Source organism: Somniosus microcephalus, chromosome 15 (genome assembly GCF_052327205.1).
Source record: "Somniosus microcephalus isolate GS21.2 chromosome 15, FLI_Smic_1.0, whole genome shotgun sequence".
Taxonomy (NCBI): domain Eukaryota; kingdom Metazoa; phylum Chordata; class Chondrichthyes; order Squaliformes; family Somniosidae; genus Somniosus; species Somniosus microcephalus.
Window position 1 is genome coordinate 117,771,770 of NC_141001.1, and position 15,914 is coordinate 117,787,683.

The window sequence follows — 15,914 nt, forward strand, 5'->3', positions numbered from 1 at the left end:
GTCAGATTGCAAATACATCTGAGAATCAGGCTAAATATAGAAAGGTCAGGGGAGAAGTGAAAAAGAAAGTAAGAGGGACAAAGAGAGAGTATGAGAATAGAATGCCAGCCAACACAAAAGGTAATCCAAAAGTCTTCTATAGACATATGAATAGTGAAAGGGTAGTAAGAGGAGGGGAGGGGCAATTAGGGACCAAAAAGGAGACCTACGCATGGAGGCAGAGGGTATGGCTGAGGTACTAAATGAGTACTTTGCATCTGTCTTCACCAAGGAAGAGGATGCTGCCATAGACAAAGTGAAGGAAGAGGTAGTGGAGACACTTGATAGGATAAAAATTGATAGAGGTATTAGAAAGGTTGGCTGTACTTAAAGTGGATAAATCACCAGGAGCGGATGGGATGCATCCTAGGATGCTGAGGGAATTGAGGGAGGAAATCACGGAGGTACTGGCCATAATATTCCAATCCTCCATAGATACGGGGGTGGTGCCAGAGGACTGGAGAATTGCAAATGTTACATCCTTGTTCAAAAAAAGGGTGTAAAGATAAACCCAGCAACTACAGGCCAGTCAGTTTAACCTCGGTAGTGGGGAAGCTTTTAGAAGCAGTAATCAGGGGCAAAATTAATAGTCACTTGGACAGGTGTGGATTAATTAAGGAAAGCCAGCATGGATTTGTTAAAGGCAAATTGTGGTTAACCAACTTGATCGAGTATTTTGATGAGGTAACAGAGAGGGTTGATGAGGGCAATGCGGTGGACATAGAGTACATGGATTTTCAAAAGGCGTTCGACAAAGTGCCACATAATAGGCTGGCCAGCAAAGTTGAAACCCATGGAATAAAAAAGTCAGTGGCAGCATGGATATGAAATTGGCAAAGTGATAGGAAACAGAATAGTGGTGAACAGATGCTTTTCGGACTGGAGGAAGGTATATTGTGGTGTTCCCCAGGGGTCGGTTCTAGGACCACTGCTTTACTTGATATATATTAATGACTTGGACGTGGGTATACAGGGCACAATTTCAAAATTTGCAGACGACACAAAACTTGGGAAGTATAGTGAACAGTGAGGAGGAGAGTGATAGACTTCAGGAAGACATAGACAAGCTGGTGAAATGGGCGGACACGTGGCAGATGAAATTTAATGCAGCAAAGTGTGAAGTGAGACATCTTGGTAGAAAGAATGAGGAGAGGAAATATAAACTAAATGGTACAATCCTAAAGGGGGTGCATGAACAGAGAGACATAGAAATATAGAAACATAGAAGATAGGAGCAGGAGTAGGCCATTCGGCCCCTCGAGTCTGCTCCGCCATTTAATGGGATCATGGCTGATCATTCAAATTCAGTACCCTGTCCCTGCTTTCTCCCCATATTCCTTGATCACTTTAGCCTTAAGAAATATATCTAACTCTTTCTTGAATGTATTTAATGAATTGACCTCCACTGCTTTCTGTGGTAGAGAATTCCACAGGTTCACCACTCTCTGGGTGAAGAAATTCCTCCTCATCTCAGTCCTAAATAGCTTACCCCTTATCCTTAGATTGTGACCCCTGGTTCTGGACACCCCCGCCATCGGGAACATCCTTCCTGCATCTAGTCTGTCTAGTCCTGTTAGAATTTAATGGCCCAGTAATTCCGGGCCCAACGCGTGAGTACGGACGGGGTACTCACGTGTAGGCCCGATGGAAGTGCCGGTTTTCAGCATGCACAGCGCATGCGCGGATAACCGGCATTTCCTGTCCTCTGAACCAAGGGGTTCAGAGGGCGAACGCGTGCGCGCAGGAGTCTGCGCGTGCGCGCTGAAATTCCTTTTTTTCCACAGGTTTGCGCGTGTGTAAGGGCCTCTCCTTTTTACGAATGTAAAAAGGAGACGCAAGGACTTCATTCTTTAAGGTAAGTGGTCTATTACTTAAAATTATAACATTTTTTCCACAGCTTTATTGTTTTTAAGGACTTTACAGTAAGATAAGTGTAGTTTTAGACCCGATTTTTAAAAAAATTATTTTTTTCAAAAATGTGATTAATTGTTTAAAATTGTTTTTTAAAGTTATTTATAGTTCATTTAATTAGTGGGATTTTTTTTAAATTTTATTTAAAGTTTAACTAGTGTTTTGGGTGCCCGTACTTTTCATGAGTTTGACAGTTCTTACTATCAAACTCATGAATGAAGTTTCCCCTCCCCTGATTGGCTGCACAGTGCTCACCTGATCCCAGCCGGCACATCGAACTAACTACGCCGCTGGATCAGGTAAGCACAGCGCGCCGACATCTGAACCGGGCCAGTGACAGGAATTCCAAGCAGGCCCAGGCTTCAGATGTCAGCGCGCCGGGTGAGTGCACATCGGGGACTTGCACGCGCGGCAAGCCCCCGAACCTAATTTCTGGGCCTATAATTTTCAATGAGATCCCCTCTCATTCTTCTCAGCTCTAGCGAACATAAGCCTAATAGACCCAATCTCTCTTCATATGTCATTCCTGCCATCCCAGGTATCAGTCTGGTGAATCTTCGCTGCACTCCCTCCATGGCAAGAACATCCTTCCTCAGATCAGGTGACCAAAACTGCACACAATACTCAAGATGTAGTCTCACCAAGGCCCTGTACAACTGCAGCAAGACACCCCTGCACCTGTACTTGAATCCTCTCGCTATGAAGGCCAACATACCATTTGCCTTCTTAACCGCCTGCTGCACCTGCATGCTTACCTTCAGCGACTGGTGCACAAGGACACCCAGGTCTCGTTGCACTTCCCCTTCTCCCAATCTATTGCCATTCAAATAATAATCTGCCTTCCTGTTTTTGCCACCAAAGTGGATAACCTCGCATTTATCCACATTATATTGCATCTGTCATGCATCTGCCCAATCGCCCAACCTGTCCAAATCATACTGGAGTTTCTCTGCATCCTCCTCACAGCACACATGCCCACCCAGCTTTGTGTCGTCTGCAAATTTGGAGATATTGGGCTGGATTTTGCTACGGGGGCGGGTTGGAGGTGGGAAACCCACATTCGGGCTTGTTGTCCCGCCTCCATGGAGATGTGGCCAACCCACTGGATTTTCCTCTGATTGACCTTGTTGAGCCCGCCCTGTGGGCTCAGCAGGCCAATTAAGGGCCACCCGGCAACAGGTGACGTCAGAGATTGACATTTCATCTGTCAAAAGCTTTTGGCAGATGAAATATCAGTGTTTAACAGCTGTTTGAAGCTGCCCAGCACTGAAAAACTGCTAATTCAGCCTCAGTCCTTTCTCAGGATAACTTTAAAATCATTTTGCTGTAGAAACAAAGAAGCTGATTTTTTTTTAAAAATCGGAGCTTCTGTGGTTCTTGCAGCCGACTCCCGACACCGGAATGCAGGACTCCTGTAAAGGTAAGTAAAAGTAAGTTAAACTTATTTAAACACTTGCAAAACACTTACCTTTGCACTCCTGCACCCCTCACTCACCTGAACACTGGGCATCTCGACCCCTCCAAGACCTCAGACCCACGTCCCGCCTCGAAAACTTTTCGTGGTTTGGAGCTGTCGGGAAGCCCACAAACCTGCAATAAAAATCGCGAATAGGCAAAAAACTACCTGTTAACTACCTGTTAACAGGCAGTTTAATTGCCTTTAATCCCTTCCCGCCTCTGGGAGTCGGGTTCCCGCACTTGTCGGGAACCCGACTCCTATGAAATTGACATGGAGGCGGGTTGGAGGCGGGATGGGGTCGGGACCCCCGGATCTCCGATTTTTATCGCCCGCACGCCTCCAACCCGACTCCAGGGGCTTAGGAAAATCCAGCCCATTACATCTAGTTCCCTCGTCTAGATCATTAATATATATTGTGACTAACTGGGGTCCTAGCACCGATCCCTGTGGTACCCCACTAGTCACTGCCTGCCACTTGGAAAAAGACCGATTTATTCCAACTCTTTGCTTCCTGTCTGCCAACCAGTTCTCTATCCAAGTCAGTAACTTACCCCCAATCTTGTGCACTTTAACTTTGCATGCTAATCTCTTATGCGCGACCTTATCGAAAGCCTTCTGAAGATCCAAATACACCACATCCGCTGGTTCTCCTTTATCTATTCTACCAGTTACATCCTCAAAAAATTCCAGTAGGTTAGTCAAGCATGATTTACCTTTTGTAAATCCATGTTGACTTTGTCCGATCCTGTCACTGTTTTCCAAGTGCTCTGCTATTATATCTTTTATAATGGGCTCTAGCATTTTCCCTACTACCAATATCAGGCTTACCAGTCTATAATTCCCCGTTTTCTCTCTACCACCTTTTTTGAATAGTGGGGTTACATTAGCTACCCTCCAATCCATGGGAACTGTTATAGAGTCTATCGAATTTTGGAAGATGACCAGCAATGCATTTATTATTTCTAGGGCCACTTCCTTAAGTACCCTAGGATGTAGATTATCAGGCCCTGGGGATTTATCAGCCTTCAATCCCGTCAATTTCCCTAACACCATTTCCCTACAAATAATGATTTCATTTGGTTCCTCCCTCTCATTAGACCCTATGTTCCCCGACATCTTTGGGAGGTTATTTGTGTCCTCCTTTGTGAAGACAGAACCAAAGTATGTATTTAATTGGTCTGCCATTTCTTTGTTCCCCATTATAAATTCCCCTGACTCTGACTGCAAGGGACCTACGCTTGACTTCACCAATCTTTTTCTCTTCACATATGTATAGAAGCTTTTACAGTCCGTTTTTATGTTCACTGCAAGCTTACTCTCATACTCTATTCCCCCCCCCCACTCTTAATTATATCTTTGTCCTCTTTTGCTGAATCTTAAACTGCTCCCAATCCTCAGGTTTGCTGCTTTTTCTGGCCAATTTATATGTCCTCTCCTTGGATCTTGTGCTATCCCTAATTTCCCTTGTTAGCCACGGCTGTGCCACCTTTTTTGTTTTATTTTTATGCCAGACAGGGATGAACAAGTTCTGTAGTTCATCCATGCGATCTTTAAATGTTTGCCATTGCCTATCCACCGTCAACCCTTTAAGTAACGTTCCCCAATCCAGCCTAGCCAACTCGCGCCTCATACCATCGTATTTTCCTCTATTTAAATTCAGGACCCTAGTCTCTTAGTCAACTACTTCACTCTCCATCTTAATGAAGAATTCTATCATATTATGATCGCCCCTCCCCAAGGGGCCTCGCACAACAAGATTGCTAATTAATCCTTTCTCATTACATAATACCCAGTCTAAGATGGCCTGATCTCTAGTTGGTTCCTCGACATATTGGTCCAGGAAACCATCCCGTATACACTCTAGGAATTCCTCCTCCACAGTATTGTTACTAATTTGGTTAGCTCAATCTATATGTAGATTAAAGTCACCCATGATAACTGCTGTGCCCTTATTGCACGCATCTCTAATTTCTCATTTAATGCCATCCCCAAACTCAGCATTACTGTTTGGGGGTCTGTATACAACTCCCACTAACGTTTTCTGCCCCTCGGTATTTCTCAGGTCTACCCATACAGATTCCACATCATCAGAGCTAATATCCTTCCTTACTATTGTGTTAATCCCCTTTTTAACCAGCAATGCTACCCCACCTCCTTTTCCTTTTTGCCTGTCCTTCCAGAATATTGAATACCCCTGGATGTTGAATTCCCAGCCTTGGTCACCCTCAGTCATAGAGTCATAGAGTTTTACAGCACAGAAAGAGGCCCTTCGGCCCATCGTGTCTGCGCCGCCCATCCATCCCTGTCCAGTCTAATCCCATTTTCCAGCATTTGGTCCATAGCCTTGTATGCAATGGCATTTCAAGTGCTCATCCAAATGCTTCTTGAATGTTGTGAGGGTTCCTGCCTCTACCACCCTTTCAGGCAGTGAGTTCCAGATTCCAACCACCCTCTGGGTGAAAAATTCCTCCTCAAATCCCCTCTAAATCTCCTGCCCCTTACCCTGAATCTGTGCCCCCTTGTTATTGACCCCCCTACTAAGGGGAAAAGTTCCTCTTTATCTACCCTATCTATGCCTCTCATCATTTTGTACACCTCAATCAGGTCCCCCCTCAGCCTTCTTTGCTCCAAGGAAAACAACCCCAGCCTGTTTAGTCTTTCTTCATAGCTGAGGCGCTCCATCCCAGGTAACATCCTGGTGAATCTTCTCTGCACCCTCTCCAAAGCAATCACATCCTTCCTATAGTGAGGCGACCAGAACTGCACACAGTACTCCAGCTGTGGCCTCACCAGCGTTTTGTACAGCTCCATCATAACCTCCCTGCTCTTATATTCTATGCCTCGGCTAATGAAGGCAAGTATCCCATATGCCTTTTTAACCATCTTATCTACCTGTTCCGCTGCCTTCAGAGATCTATGTACATGTACACCAAGGTCCCTCTGACCCTCTGTACTTCCTAGGGTCCTACCACTCATTGTGTCCCTTGCCTTATTTGTCCGTCCAAAATGCATCACCTCGCACTTTTCAGGGTTAAATTCCATTTGCCACTTTTCCGCCCATCTGACCAACCCGTTTATATCGTCCTGTAGCCTGAGGCTTTCCTCCTCACAATTTACCACCCCACCAATTTTCGTGTCATCTGCGAACTTACTGATCATACCTTTTACATTCTCATCCAAATCATTTATGTAGATCACAAACAACAAGGGACCCAGCACCGATCCCTGAGGTACCCCACTGGACACAGGCTTCCAGTCACAAAAGCATCCTTCGACCATCACCCTCTGCCTCCTGCCACTCAGCCAGTTTAGGATCCAACGCGCCAAGGCACCCTGGATCCCATGGGCTCTTACCTTCTTGACCAGTCTCCTATGCGGGACTTTGTCAAAAGCTTTACTGAAGTCCATGTAAACCACATCCACAGCATTTCCCTCATCCACCCCCCTAGTCACCCCCTCGAAAAATTCAATCAGATTTGTCAGACATGATTTACCCTTGACAAAGCCATGCTGACTATCCCCGATTAATCCTTGCCTCTCCAAGTGGAGACTAATTTTGTCCCTCAGAATTTTTTCCAATAATTTCCCTACCACAGATGTTAGGCTCACTGGCCTGTAATTCCTTGGTTTATCCCTGCTACCCTTCTTGTATAATGGTACTACATTAGCTGTTCTCCAGTCCTCTGGTACATCCCCTGTGGCCAGAGAGGTTCTGAAAATTTGTGTCAGAGCCCCTGCATTCTTCTCCTTTGCCTCCCACAGTAGCCTGGGATACATCTCGTCCGGGCCTGGGGATTTATCCACTTTTTGGCCTGCTAAAACCGCTAGCACCTCCTCCCTCTCGATGCTAATATGTTCAAGTATGTCACAGTCCCCTTGCCCGATTTCTATGTCTGCATCGTCTCTCTCCATAGTGAACACAGATGCAAAAAATTCATTTAAAACCCCGCCTACATCATCTGGCTCTACACACAGATTGCCACTTTGGTCCCTAATGGGCCCTACCCTTTCCCTGGTTATCCTCTTGCCCTTAATATACTTATAAAACATCTTAGGATTTTCCTTTATTTTGCTCGCCAGTGTTTTTTCATGGCCCCTCCTCGCCCTCCTAATTTCTTTTTTAAGTATGCCCCTGCACTTTTTATACTCCTCTAGGGCTTCTTCCGTCTTTAGTCTTTTGTAACTGCCAAAAGCCCCCCTTTTATTTCTAATGCATTTTTGTGTATCCCTTGTCATCCAAGGTTCCCTTTGCTTGTTGGTCCCACCCTTGACCTTTACAGGAACATGTTGGCGTTGTACTCTCTCTATTTCCCTTCTGAAAGTCTCCCACTGTCTTGATGTGGATTTTCCTATAAGTAGCTGCTCCCAGTCCACTTTGGCCAGATCCTGCCTTATCATATTAAAATCGGCCTTCCCCCAATTTAGAACCCTTATTTCCGGGCCGCCTTTGTCTTTTTCCATGACCACCTTAAATCTCACCGAATTATGGTCACTGTCGCCAAAATGCTCTCCTACTGACACTTCCACCACTTGCCCGGCTACATTCCCCAGAATTAGGTCCAGTATCGCCCCCTCTCTTGTAGGACTTTCTACATGTTGGCTCAAAAAGCTCTCCTGGATGCACTTTAAGAATTCTGCACCCTCTAAACCTTTCACACTCTGACTATCCCAATTAATATTGGGGAAGTTGAAATCCCCCACTATTATTACCCTATTATTTTCGCACTTTTCTGAGATTTGCCTACATATCTGTTCCTCTATCTCCCCCTGACTGTTTGGGGGCCTATAGTACACTCCCAGCAAAGTGCTTGCCCCCTTTTTGTTTTTAAGTTCTACCCATATGGCCTCATTAGAGGAACCCGCTAATATATCATCCCTCCTTACAGCAGTAATTGACTCCTTAATTAATATTGCAACACCCCCTCCCCTTTTACACCCCCCTCTGTCTCGCCTGAAGATTCTATACCCCGGAATATTGAGCTGCCAGTCCTGACCCTCCCTCAACCATGTCTCCGTGATAGCAACAATATCATACTCCCATGTGTTCAACAACAACTTCAGTTCATCCACTTTATTTGCAAGACTCCTTGCATTAAAATAAATGCCTTCCAGCCCTGCCATATTCCCTTTTGCCTTCACATATTTGCTCTGCCTTGTTTTTTTCTCTGTATTTGGCTGTAAATCACCCCCTGCTATAGCTCCACTCTGTACCCCATCCCCCTGCCAAGTTAGTTTAAACCCCCCCCAGCAGTGCTAGCAAACCTCCCCGCAAGGATATTGGTTCCCCTCTGGTTCAGGTGTAAACCGTCCGACTTGTACAAGTCCCACCTTTCCCAGAAGCAGACCCAGTGATCCAGGAAACTAAAGCCCTCCCCCCTGCACCATCCCTTTAGCCACGCATTCATCTGTTCTATCTTCCCATTCCTATACTCACTAGCACGTGGCACCAGGAGTAATCCAGAGATTACAACCTTTGAGGTCCTGCTCTTTAATCCTTCACCTAGCTCCCTAAATTCTTGCTGCAGGACCTCATCCCTCTTTTTACCTATGTCGTTGGTACCAATGTGGACCACGACCTCTGGCTGTTCACCCTCCCCCTCCAGAATGCCCTGCAGCCGCTCAGTGATATCCTTGACCCTGGCACCAGGGAGGCAACAAACCATCCTGGATTCACGTCTACGGCCACAGAAACGCCTATCTGTTCCCCTTACTATAGAATCCCCTACCACTATTGCTCTCCCACTCTTTTTCCCCCCTTCCTGGAGCCATGTCTCCGTAATCCCAATTATATCTTTTCCGTTTACATCTATTTGTGCAGCTAATTCATCCACCTTATTATGAATGCTCCTTGCATTAAGACACAAAGCCTTCTTGCTTTTTTAACACTCTTACTCCTTTTAGAATTATTATTTACTGTTTGATTTACACCCTTGATTTCTCTGCCTTCCACTTTTGCTTTTCTCCTTCCTGTCTTTTGCTTCTATCCTTGCTTCCCTTTCCTCTGTCTCCTTGCACAGGTTCCCAACCCCCTGCCATTTTAGTTTAAACCCTCCCCAACAGACCTGGGGGTTTATGTGCACAAATCATTGAAGGTGGCAGGGCAGTTTGAAAAAGCAGTTAAAAAGGCTTACAGGATCCTGGGCTTCATAAATAGAGGTATAGAGTACAAAAGTGTGGAAATTATGATGAACCTGTATAAAATACTGGTTTGGCCCCAACTGGAGTATCATGTCTAATTCTGGGTACCACACTTTATGCCATAGAGAGGGTGCAGAAAAGAGTTACAAGAATAATTCCAGGACTGAGGGACTTCAGTTGCGTTGATAGACAGGAGAAGCTGGGGTTGTTTTCCTTGGAGCAGCGAAAGTTGAGAGGAGATTTGATAGAGGTGTTCAAAATCATGAAGGGTCTGGACAGAGTAGATAGAGAGAAACTGTTCCCATTGGCAGAAGGGTCGAGAACCACAGGACACAGATTTAAGATGATTTGCAAAAGAACCAAATTCGACACAAGGAAAAACTTTTTTACGCATCAACTTGTTAAGATCTGGAATGCACTGCCTGATGTATTGATTTAGAAGAGACTATGGGGTCTGCACTCTGAGCTCTTCCCTTGGTTCTCTCCATTGCTCTTTCCAGCAGATTTGATGTACAGGTCTCTCCAGGCTGAGATTCAGGCCGAGATTCAAGGCTACAATGAGTAGGATGTGGATGGACAGCAAGATCAACCCTCCCCTTTAAGATAAAAACAGAAAATGCAGGAGAAACTCAGCAGGTCGAGCAGCATCTGTGAAGAGAGAAACAGATTTAACGTTTCAGGTCAATGACCATTCGTCAGAACTCCTCTTTAAGAATTGGACGGTGCCAGTGTGTCTGTGCTCCATTGCTGACTGACATCACATGAGCTTCGCCAGCGCTGTGAGGTAGCGCCTCGCTCCTCGGCCTTAGCGCCTTAAGAGAGGTGTGCAGCGCCTGATTTAGCAGCCCAATCACCTCCAGGGGCGATTAAAGCCAAGTTTGCTGTCAGAGGCGATAATTAGCGACAGGCGTTAAACTTTGCGCACCGCTGATAATAGCACCCCAAATGGGGCGATAACGAATTTTTCCCCCTATGTTTCTAAGCGCAGAGGAGTTCTCCCTGTGTCCTGTGGCCAATATTTATCTATCAATCAACATCACTAATGCAAATTATCTGGTCATTCTCACATTGCTGTTTGTGGGAGCTTGCTGAGCGTAAATTGGCTGCCGCGTTTCCTACATTACAACAATGACTGCACTTCAAAAGTGCTTCATTGGCTGTAAAGCACTTTGGGACATCCTGCGGTTGCAAAAAGCACTGTAGAAATGCAAGTCTTTATTTGAATCCCAGTCAGATAGTTGTATCTTCAGACAACAGGGAAGCCTGGCAGTCAAAATCAGGTCTTATTTGACTGAGTCTTGACAATCCGCTGGCAAAAATTTACACATTATGTTCCATGTGTGGGGAGAGGGGCTAAATGGTGAGTGGCTGGCAGTGGTCAACTGTTGCCAGTTGACAGGCCACCCATCTTCCACCCGCCATTAACATGAGCTCACCCAAACTCTGCTGCCCGTGTCCTAACTCGCATCAAGTCCCGTTCACCCATCACCCCTGTGCTCGCTTACCTACATTGGTTAAGCAACGCCTGATTTTAAAACTCTCATCCTTGTTTTCAAATCCGACCATGGCCTCACCCCTCCCTATCTCTGCAACCTCCTCCAGCTCTACAACCCTCCGAGATCTCTGCGCTCCTCCAATTAAGCCCTCTTGTGTATCATTGATTCCCTTTGCGCCATCAATGGCGGCCGTGCCTTCAGCTGCCGAGGCCCCAAGCTCTGGAATTCCCTCCCTAAACCTCTCCGCCTCTCTCTCCTCCTTTAAGATGCTCCTTAAAACCTCCCTCTTTGACCGAGCTTTTGGTCACCTGTCCTAATATCTCCTATGTGGCTCGGTGTCAAATTTTGTTTGATAATCGCTCCTGTGAAGCGTTTTACTACGTTAAAGGCGCTATATAAATACAAGTTGTTGCTGTTCACTGGAGGCGATGCAGAAGGTTGTGGCCCAGAGCATGTGGTGGTTGGTGGAGAGCATGGAAAGGCAACGGGGAAAAAATAGTCAAAGGAAGGAAGATACGTTTATATTGAGCAGGGAAAATTATATATCGAAAATAAATCCGAAACTTCCGCGCTGTACCGAGGGGTGGTGCAGCATTCTCGGAGGTGCTGCCCTTTGGAAGAGAGATCAAACCGAGGGCCCCATCAAACCGAGGACATCCCAAGGCACCATTCAAAGAAAAGTTCTCCCAACATCCTTGGAGACGGTCCAGTCCAACAGCGGAACACCTCCGTTCAGTCCGTAAGGGGGACCCCGAGCTCTCGGTCGCCTGTCACTTTAATTCTCCGCTCCATTCAGACCTCACCGTCCTCGGCCTCTTGCACTGTTCCACGGAAGCTCAGCGTAAGCTCGAGGAACAGCACCTCATCTTTCGATTAGGCACGTTACAGCTCTCTGGACTCAACATAGAGTTCAACAATTTCAGATCATAACCTCGGCCTCTATCACAAAATATACATTTTTTTTTATCCGCAATTTTTGTTTAGCCCCCCTTTTTTTCGCTCTATTTATCTTCTTCCCTCCCACATGGCAGCTGTCCCATCTAGAGCCATCCTTTGTTCCTTAACCTGTCCCATTACCACCTCCTCTTGCCTTGAATATCTCTCAATGTCTCTCAATGTCTCCTGCCTTCTATCCTATCACCGACCTTCCCTTTTGTTCTTTCATCCCCTCCTCCTTTTCCCAGCCCCTAAACCTGCTTTCCATTTCCTGCTTTTTTCCAGTCCTGGCGAAGGGCCTTCGACCTGAAACATTGACTCTGTTTCTCTCTCCACCGATGCTGCCTGGCCTGCTGAGTTTTTCCAGTGTTTTCTGTTGTTATTACCAAGGTACAGGAAACTTTCTGGTATCCGGCACTGACGGGACCGAGCTGGTGCCGGTCGATCAACACTGCCGGAGAAACCAGCGCTAATGTTAAAACATACGGAGCTTCTGAGCTCCGTATCTAGCAACAAACCCTGTTGCTTAGCAACAGCTTCAAAACAGTCGGCGCAGCTTGCAAGCGTCTCTGTAGCTAAGCAACAGCTTCAGCTAGATGCTTGCAGAGCCAGGAATGGAGGAAAAAAAGCAACGAAAAGTTTTAAAAGTTATCTGAACCGACTCTTGAATTTTGCCGGTGGATAGAGCACTCCAGAGATTTAACCTCCGTTTAAATGAAAGTTTCCTGTAGTTGGCTCTTGATTGACCTCTGAAGCGGCTTAGCAATCCACTCCGTTGTATCAAAACCACTTGGCGGTTCCAGAGGGCTCACCAGCACCTTCTCAAGGGCAACTAGGGATGGGCGATCAGTGCCGGCCTGGCCAGTGATACCCACATCCTGAGAATTCATACATTTTTTTAAAGTGGCAAATCCACTTCTCGCAGCGACTCCATAAGATGGTCAACCTTGAACCATTCTTTCTTTAGATGCTGATGAAGAAATCGGGGTCAGAGTTTGACCTTGTACTCTGCCGTGAATGTCTAGATATTTAAAGTTTCAAAAAGGCGATTGGATATATACTTTGAAAAGGAAAAATTTGCAGGGCTACGGGGAAAGAACAGGGAGGGGGGAGTGGGACTAATTGGAGAGCTCTTTCAAAGAGCTGGCACAGGCATGATGGGCCGAATGGCCTCCTCCTGGGCTGTTAAGATTCCTTCTGTGCTGTAGGGTTCTAACTGAGAGACTCATTAAGCAAAAGGGCTTTTCTGGTTTAAAATGGAATGGACCAAGAAATGAAAATGATTCTATGATTGATTCTGTGAACATAAACGTACAGATTTTCCATTCAGGATTTGGTGGGGCCGTGCGTGTTTCACAGCGATCAGCTGAACAATGCTATGTTTCCGTTGCAGGCATAATTCCATAAGGAGACAGTTAAACATTTCCAACCCGGACTTTGACATCCAACAGTACCAAAGGCAGGAAAAGCCAATGGACATTGGACGGATTAAGCCTGAGTTGTACAAGCAGAGGTCGGTGGACACGGACGACGGGCGGAGGAGCAAACAGACCTGCGGGAAACTGAACTTTGTGCTGAAGTACGACTGCGACTTGGAACAGCTGATCGTCAAGATCCACAAAGCTGTCAACCTGCCGGCGAAGGACTTTTCTGGCACATCCGACCCTTACGTGAAGATATACTTGCTGCCGGACCGCAAAACCAAACACCAGACTAAAGTCCACCGCAAAACCCTCAACCCCATCTTCGATGAAGCCTTCCTCTTCGCTGTCCCCTACAACGAGCTGGCCAACCGCAAGCTCCACTTCAGTGTCTACGACTTCGACAGGTTTTCCCGCCACGATGTGATCGGCCAAGTGGCTGTTGACAATTTCCTCGACTTGTCCGACTTTCCCCGGGAGACCATGCTGTGGAAGGATATTCAACACGTCACTTCGGTAAGTGTGACCCCCTCCTCCTGAGTTTACCCTAGAAACACAAGAACCGGTTTGTGTCAGCTGTGGCTCAATGGGTGGGTAGCGCTCTCTCTCTCTATCTGTCTGTCTGTCTCTCTCTGTCTCTCTCTCTCTCTCTCTCTCAATTCAATTCAATTCAATTTGCTTTATTGGCATGACAAGATACATCTTATGTTGCCAAAGCACAGAAAAACATGTATGATTGAACACATAAACGCAGATCTAGACATACAGTGTATAGACAAATATACCCATGTATACATAAATATACACACATGTAATATACATATAATCTTTTCTAAGATTTACTGGTCACTGGTTGTCCCTCTGCTTATGGCAAGCTGTAACATAGTTTGCCGCTAAAGTTACGCATTTTCTCTGTTCCCCTAATAGATATGGGAGTTTTTGGTGGTCATTCAAATTTTTGAATTCAGGGCATATTTTTATGAATTTTGGGTAGAAATTCCCCCTTATGTCCTGATAGTTTCCACAAGTTGTGAGGAAGTGCATCTCTGTCTCCACCACTCCCTGACAGCAGTGAGAGCATATCCTGTCCTCTCTGGGCAGCCAGGTCTGCCTGTGTCTGCCTTTTTCAATGGCCAGGCTATGCTCACTAAGTCTGTACATTGTCAAGGTTTTTCTCAGTTTGCTCTCTCTGTGTCTGTCTCGCTCTCTCTCTCTGTCTCTCTCTCTCTCTCTGTCTCTCTCTCTGTGTGTCTCTCTCTCTCTGTCTGTCTTGCTCTCTCTCTCGCTCACTCTCGCTCACTCTCGCTCTCTCTCACTGTCTCGCTCTCTGTCTCGCTCTCTGTCTCGCTCTCTGTCTCTCTGTCTTTCTCTCTCATAGAGTCATAGAGTTATACAGCACGGATAGAGGCCCTTCTGCCCATCGTGTCTGCGCCGGCCATCAAGCCCTGTCTAATCTAATCCCATACTCCAGCATTTGGTCCGTAGCCTTGTATGCTATGGCATTTCAAGTGCTCATCCAAATGCTTCTTGAATGTTGTGAGGGTTCCAGCCTCCACAACCCTTTCAGGCAGTGAGCTCCAGACTCCAACCACCCTCTGGGTGAAAAAGTTCTTTCTCAAATCCCCTCTAAACCTCCCGCCCTTTACCTTGAATCTATGCCCCCTAGTTATTGACCCTTCTACTAAGGGAAAAAGCTCCTTAGTATCCATCCTATCTATGCCCCTCATAATTTTGTACACCTCAATCATGTCCCCCCTCAGCCTCCTCTGCTCCAAGGAAAACAAACCCAATCTGCCCAGTCTCTCTTCATAGCTGAAGCGCTCCAGCCCTGGTAACATCCTGGTGAATCTCCTCTGCACCCTCTCCAAAGCTATCACATCCTTCCTGTAGTGTGGCGACCAGAACTGCACACAATATCCCAGCTGTGGCCTAACCAGTGTTTTATACAGCTCCATCATAACCTCCTTGCTCTTATATTCCATGCCTCGGCTAATGAAGGCAAGTATCCCATATGCCTTTTTTACCACCTTATCCACCTGTTCCGCCGCCTTCAGGGATCTGTGTACTTGCACACCCAGATCCCTCTGACCCTCCGTCTTGCCTAGGGTCTTACCATTCATTGTGTATTCCCTTGCCTTGTTAGTCCCCCCAAAGTGCATCACCTCGCACTTTTCCGGGTTAAATTCCATTTGCCACTGTTCCGCCCATCTGACCAACCCATCTATATCGTCCTGCAGACTGAGACTACCCTCCTCGCTATTTACCACCCTACCAATTTTTGTATCATCCGCGAACTTACTGATCATACCTTTTACATTCATATCCAAGTCATTAATGTAGACCACAAACAGCAAGGGACCCAGCACCGATCCCTGTGGTACCCCACTGGCCATAGGCTTCCAGTCGCAAAAACAACCTTCGACCATCACCCTCTGCCTTCTGCCACTAAGCCAGTTTTGTATCCAATGTGCCAAGGCACCCTGGATTCCATGGGCTCTTACCTTCTTGACCAGT

The 15,914-nt window shown here is 46.3% G+C and overlaps 1 protein-coding gene across 2 annotated transcripts in view; it reads left to right on the forward strand.

Moving 5' to 3' along the window:
- The window catches only part of syt9b (synaptotagmin IXb), a 202,926-nt gene that overhangs the window by 87,874 nt on the left and 99,138 nt on the right, over positions 1 to 15,914 (forward strand). For both annotated transcript variants that reach the window (XM_086008330.1, XM_086008331.1), the window contains exon 3: positions 13,373 to 13,916. In XM_086008330.1, the coding sequence (XP_085864456.1) occupies positions 13,373 to 13,916 (544 nt within the window). The remainder of the gene's footprint in view (positions 1 to 13,372; positions 13,917 to 15,914) is intronic.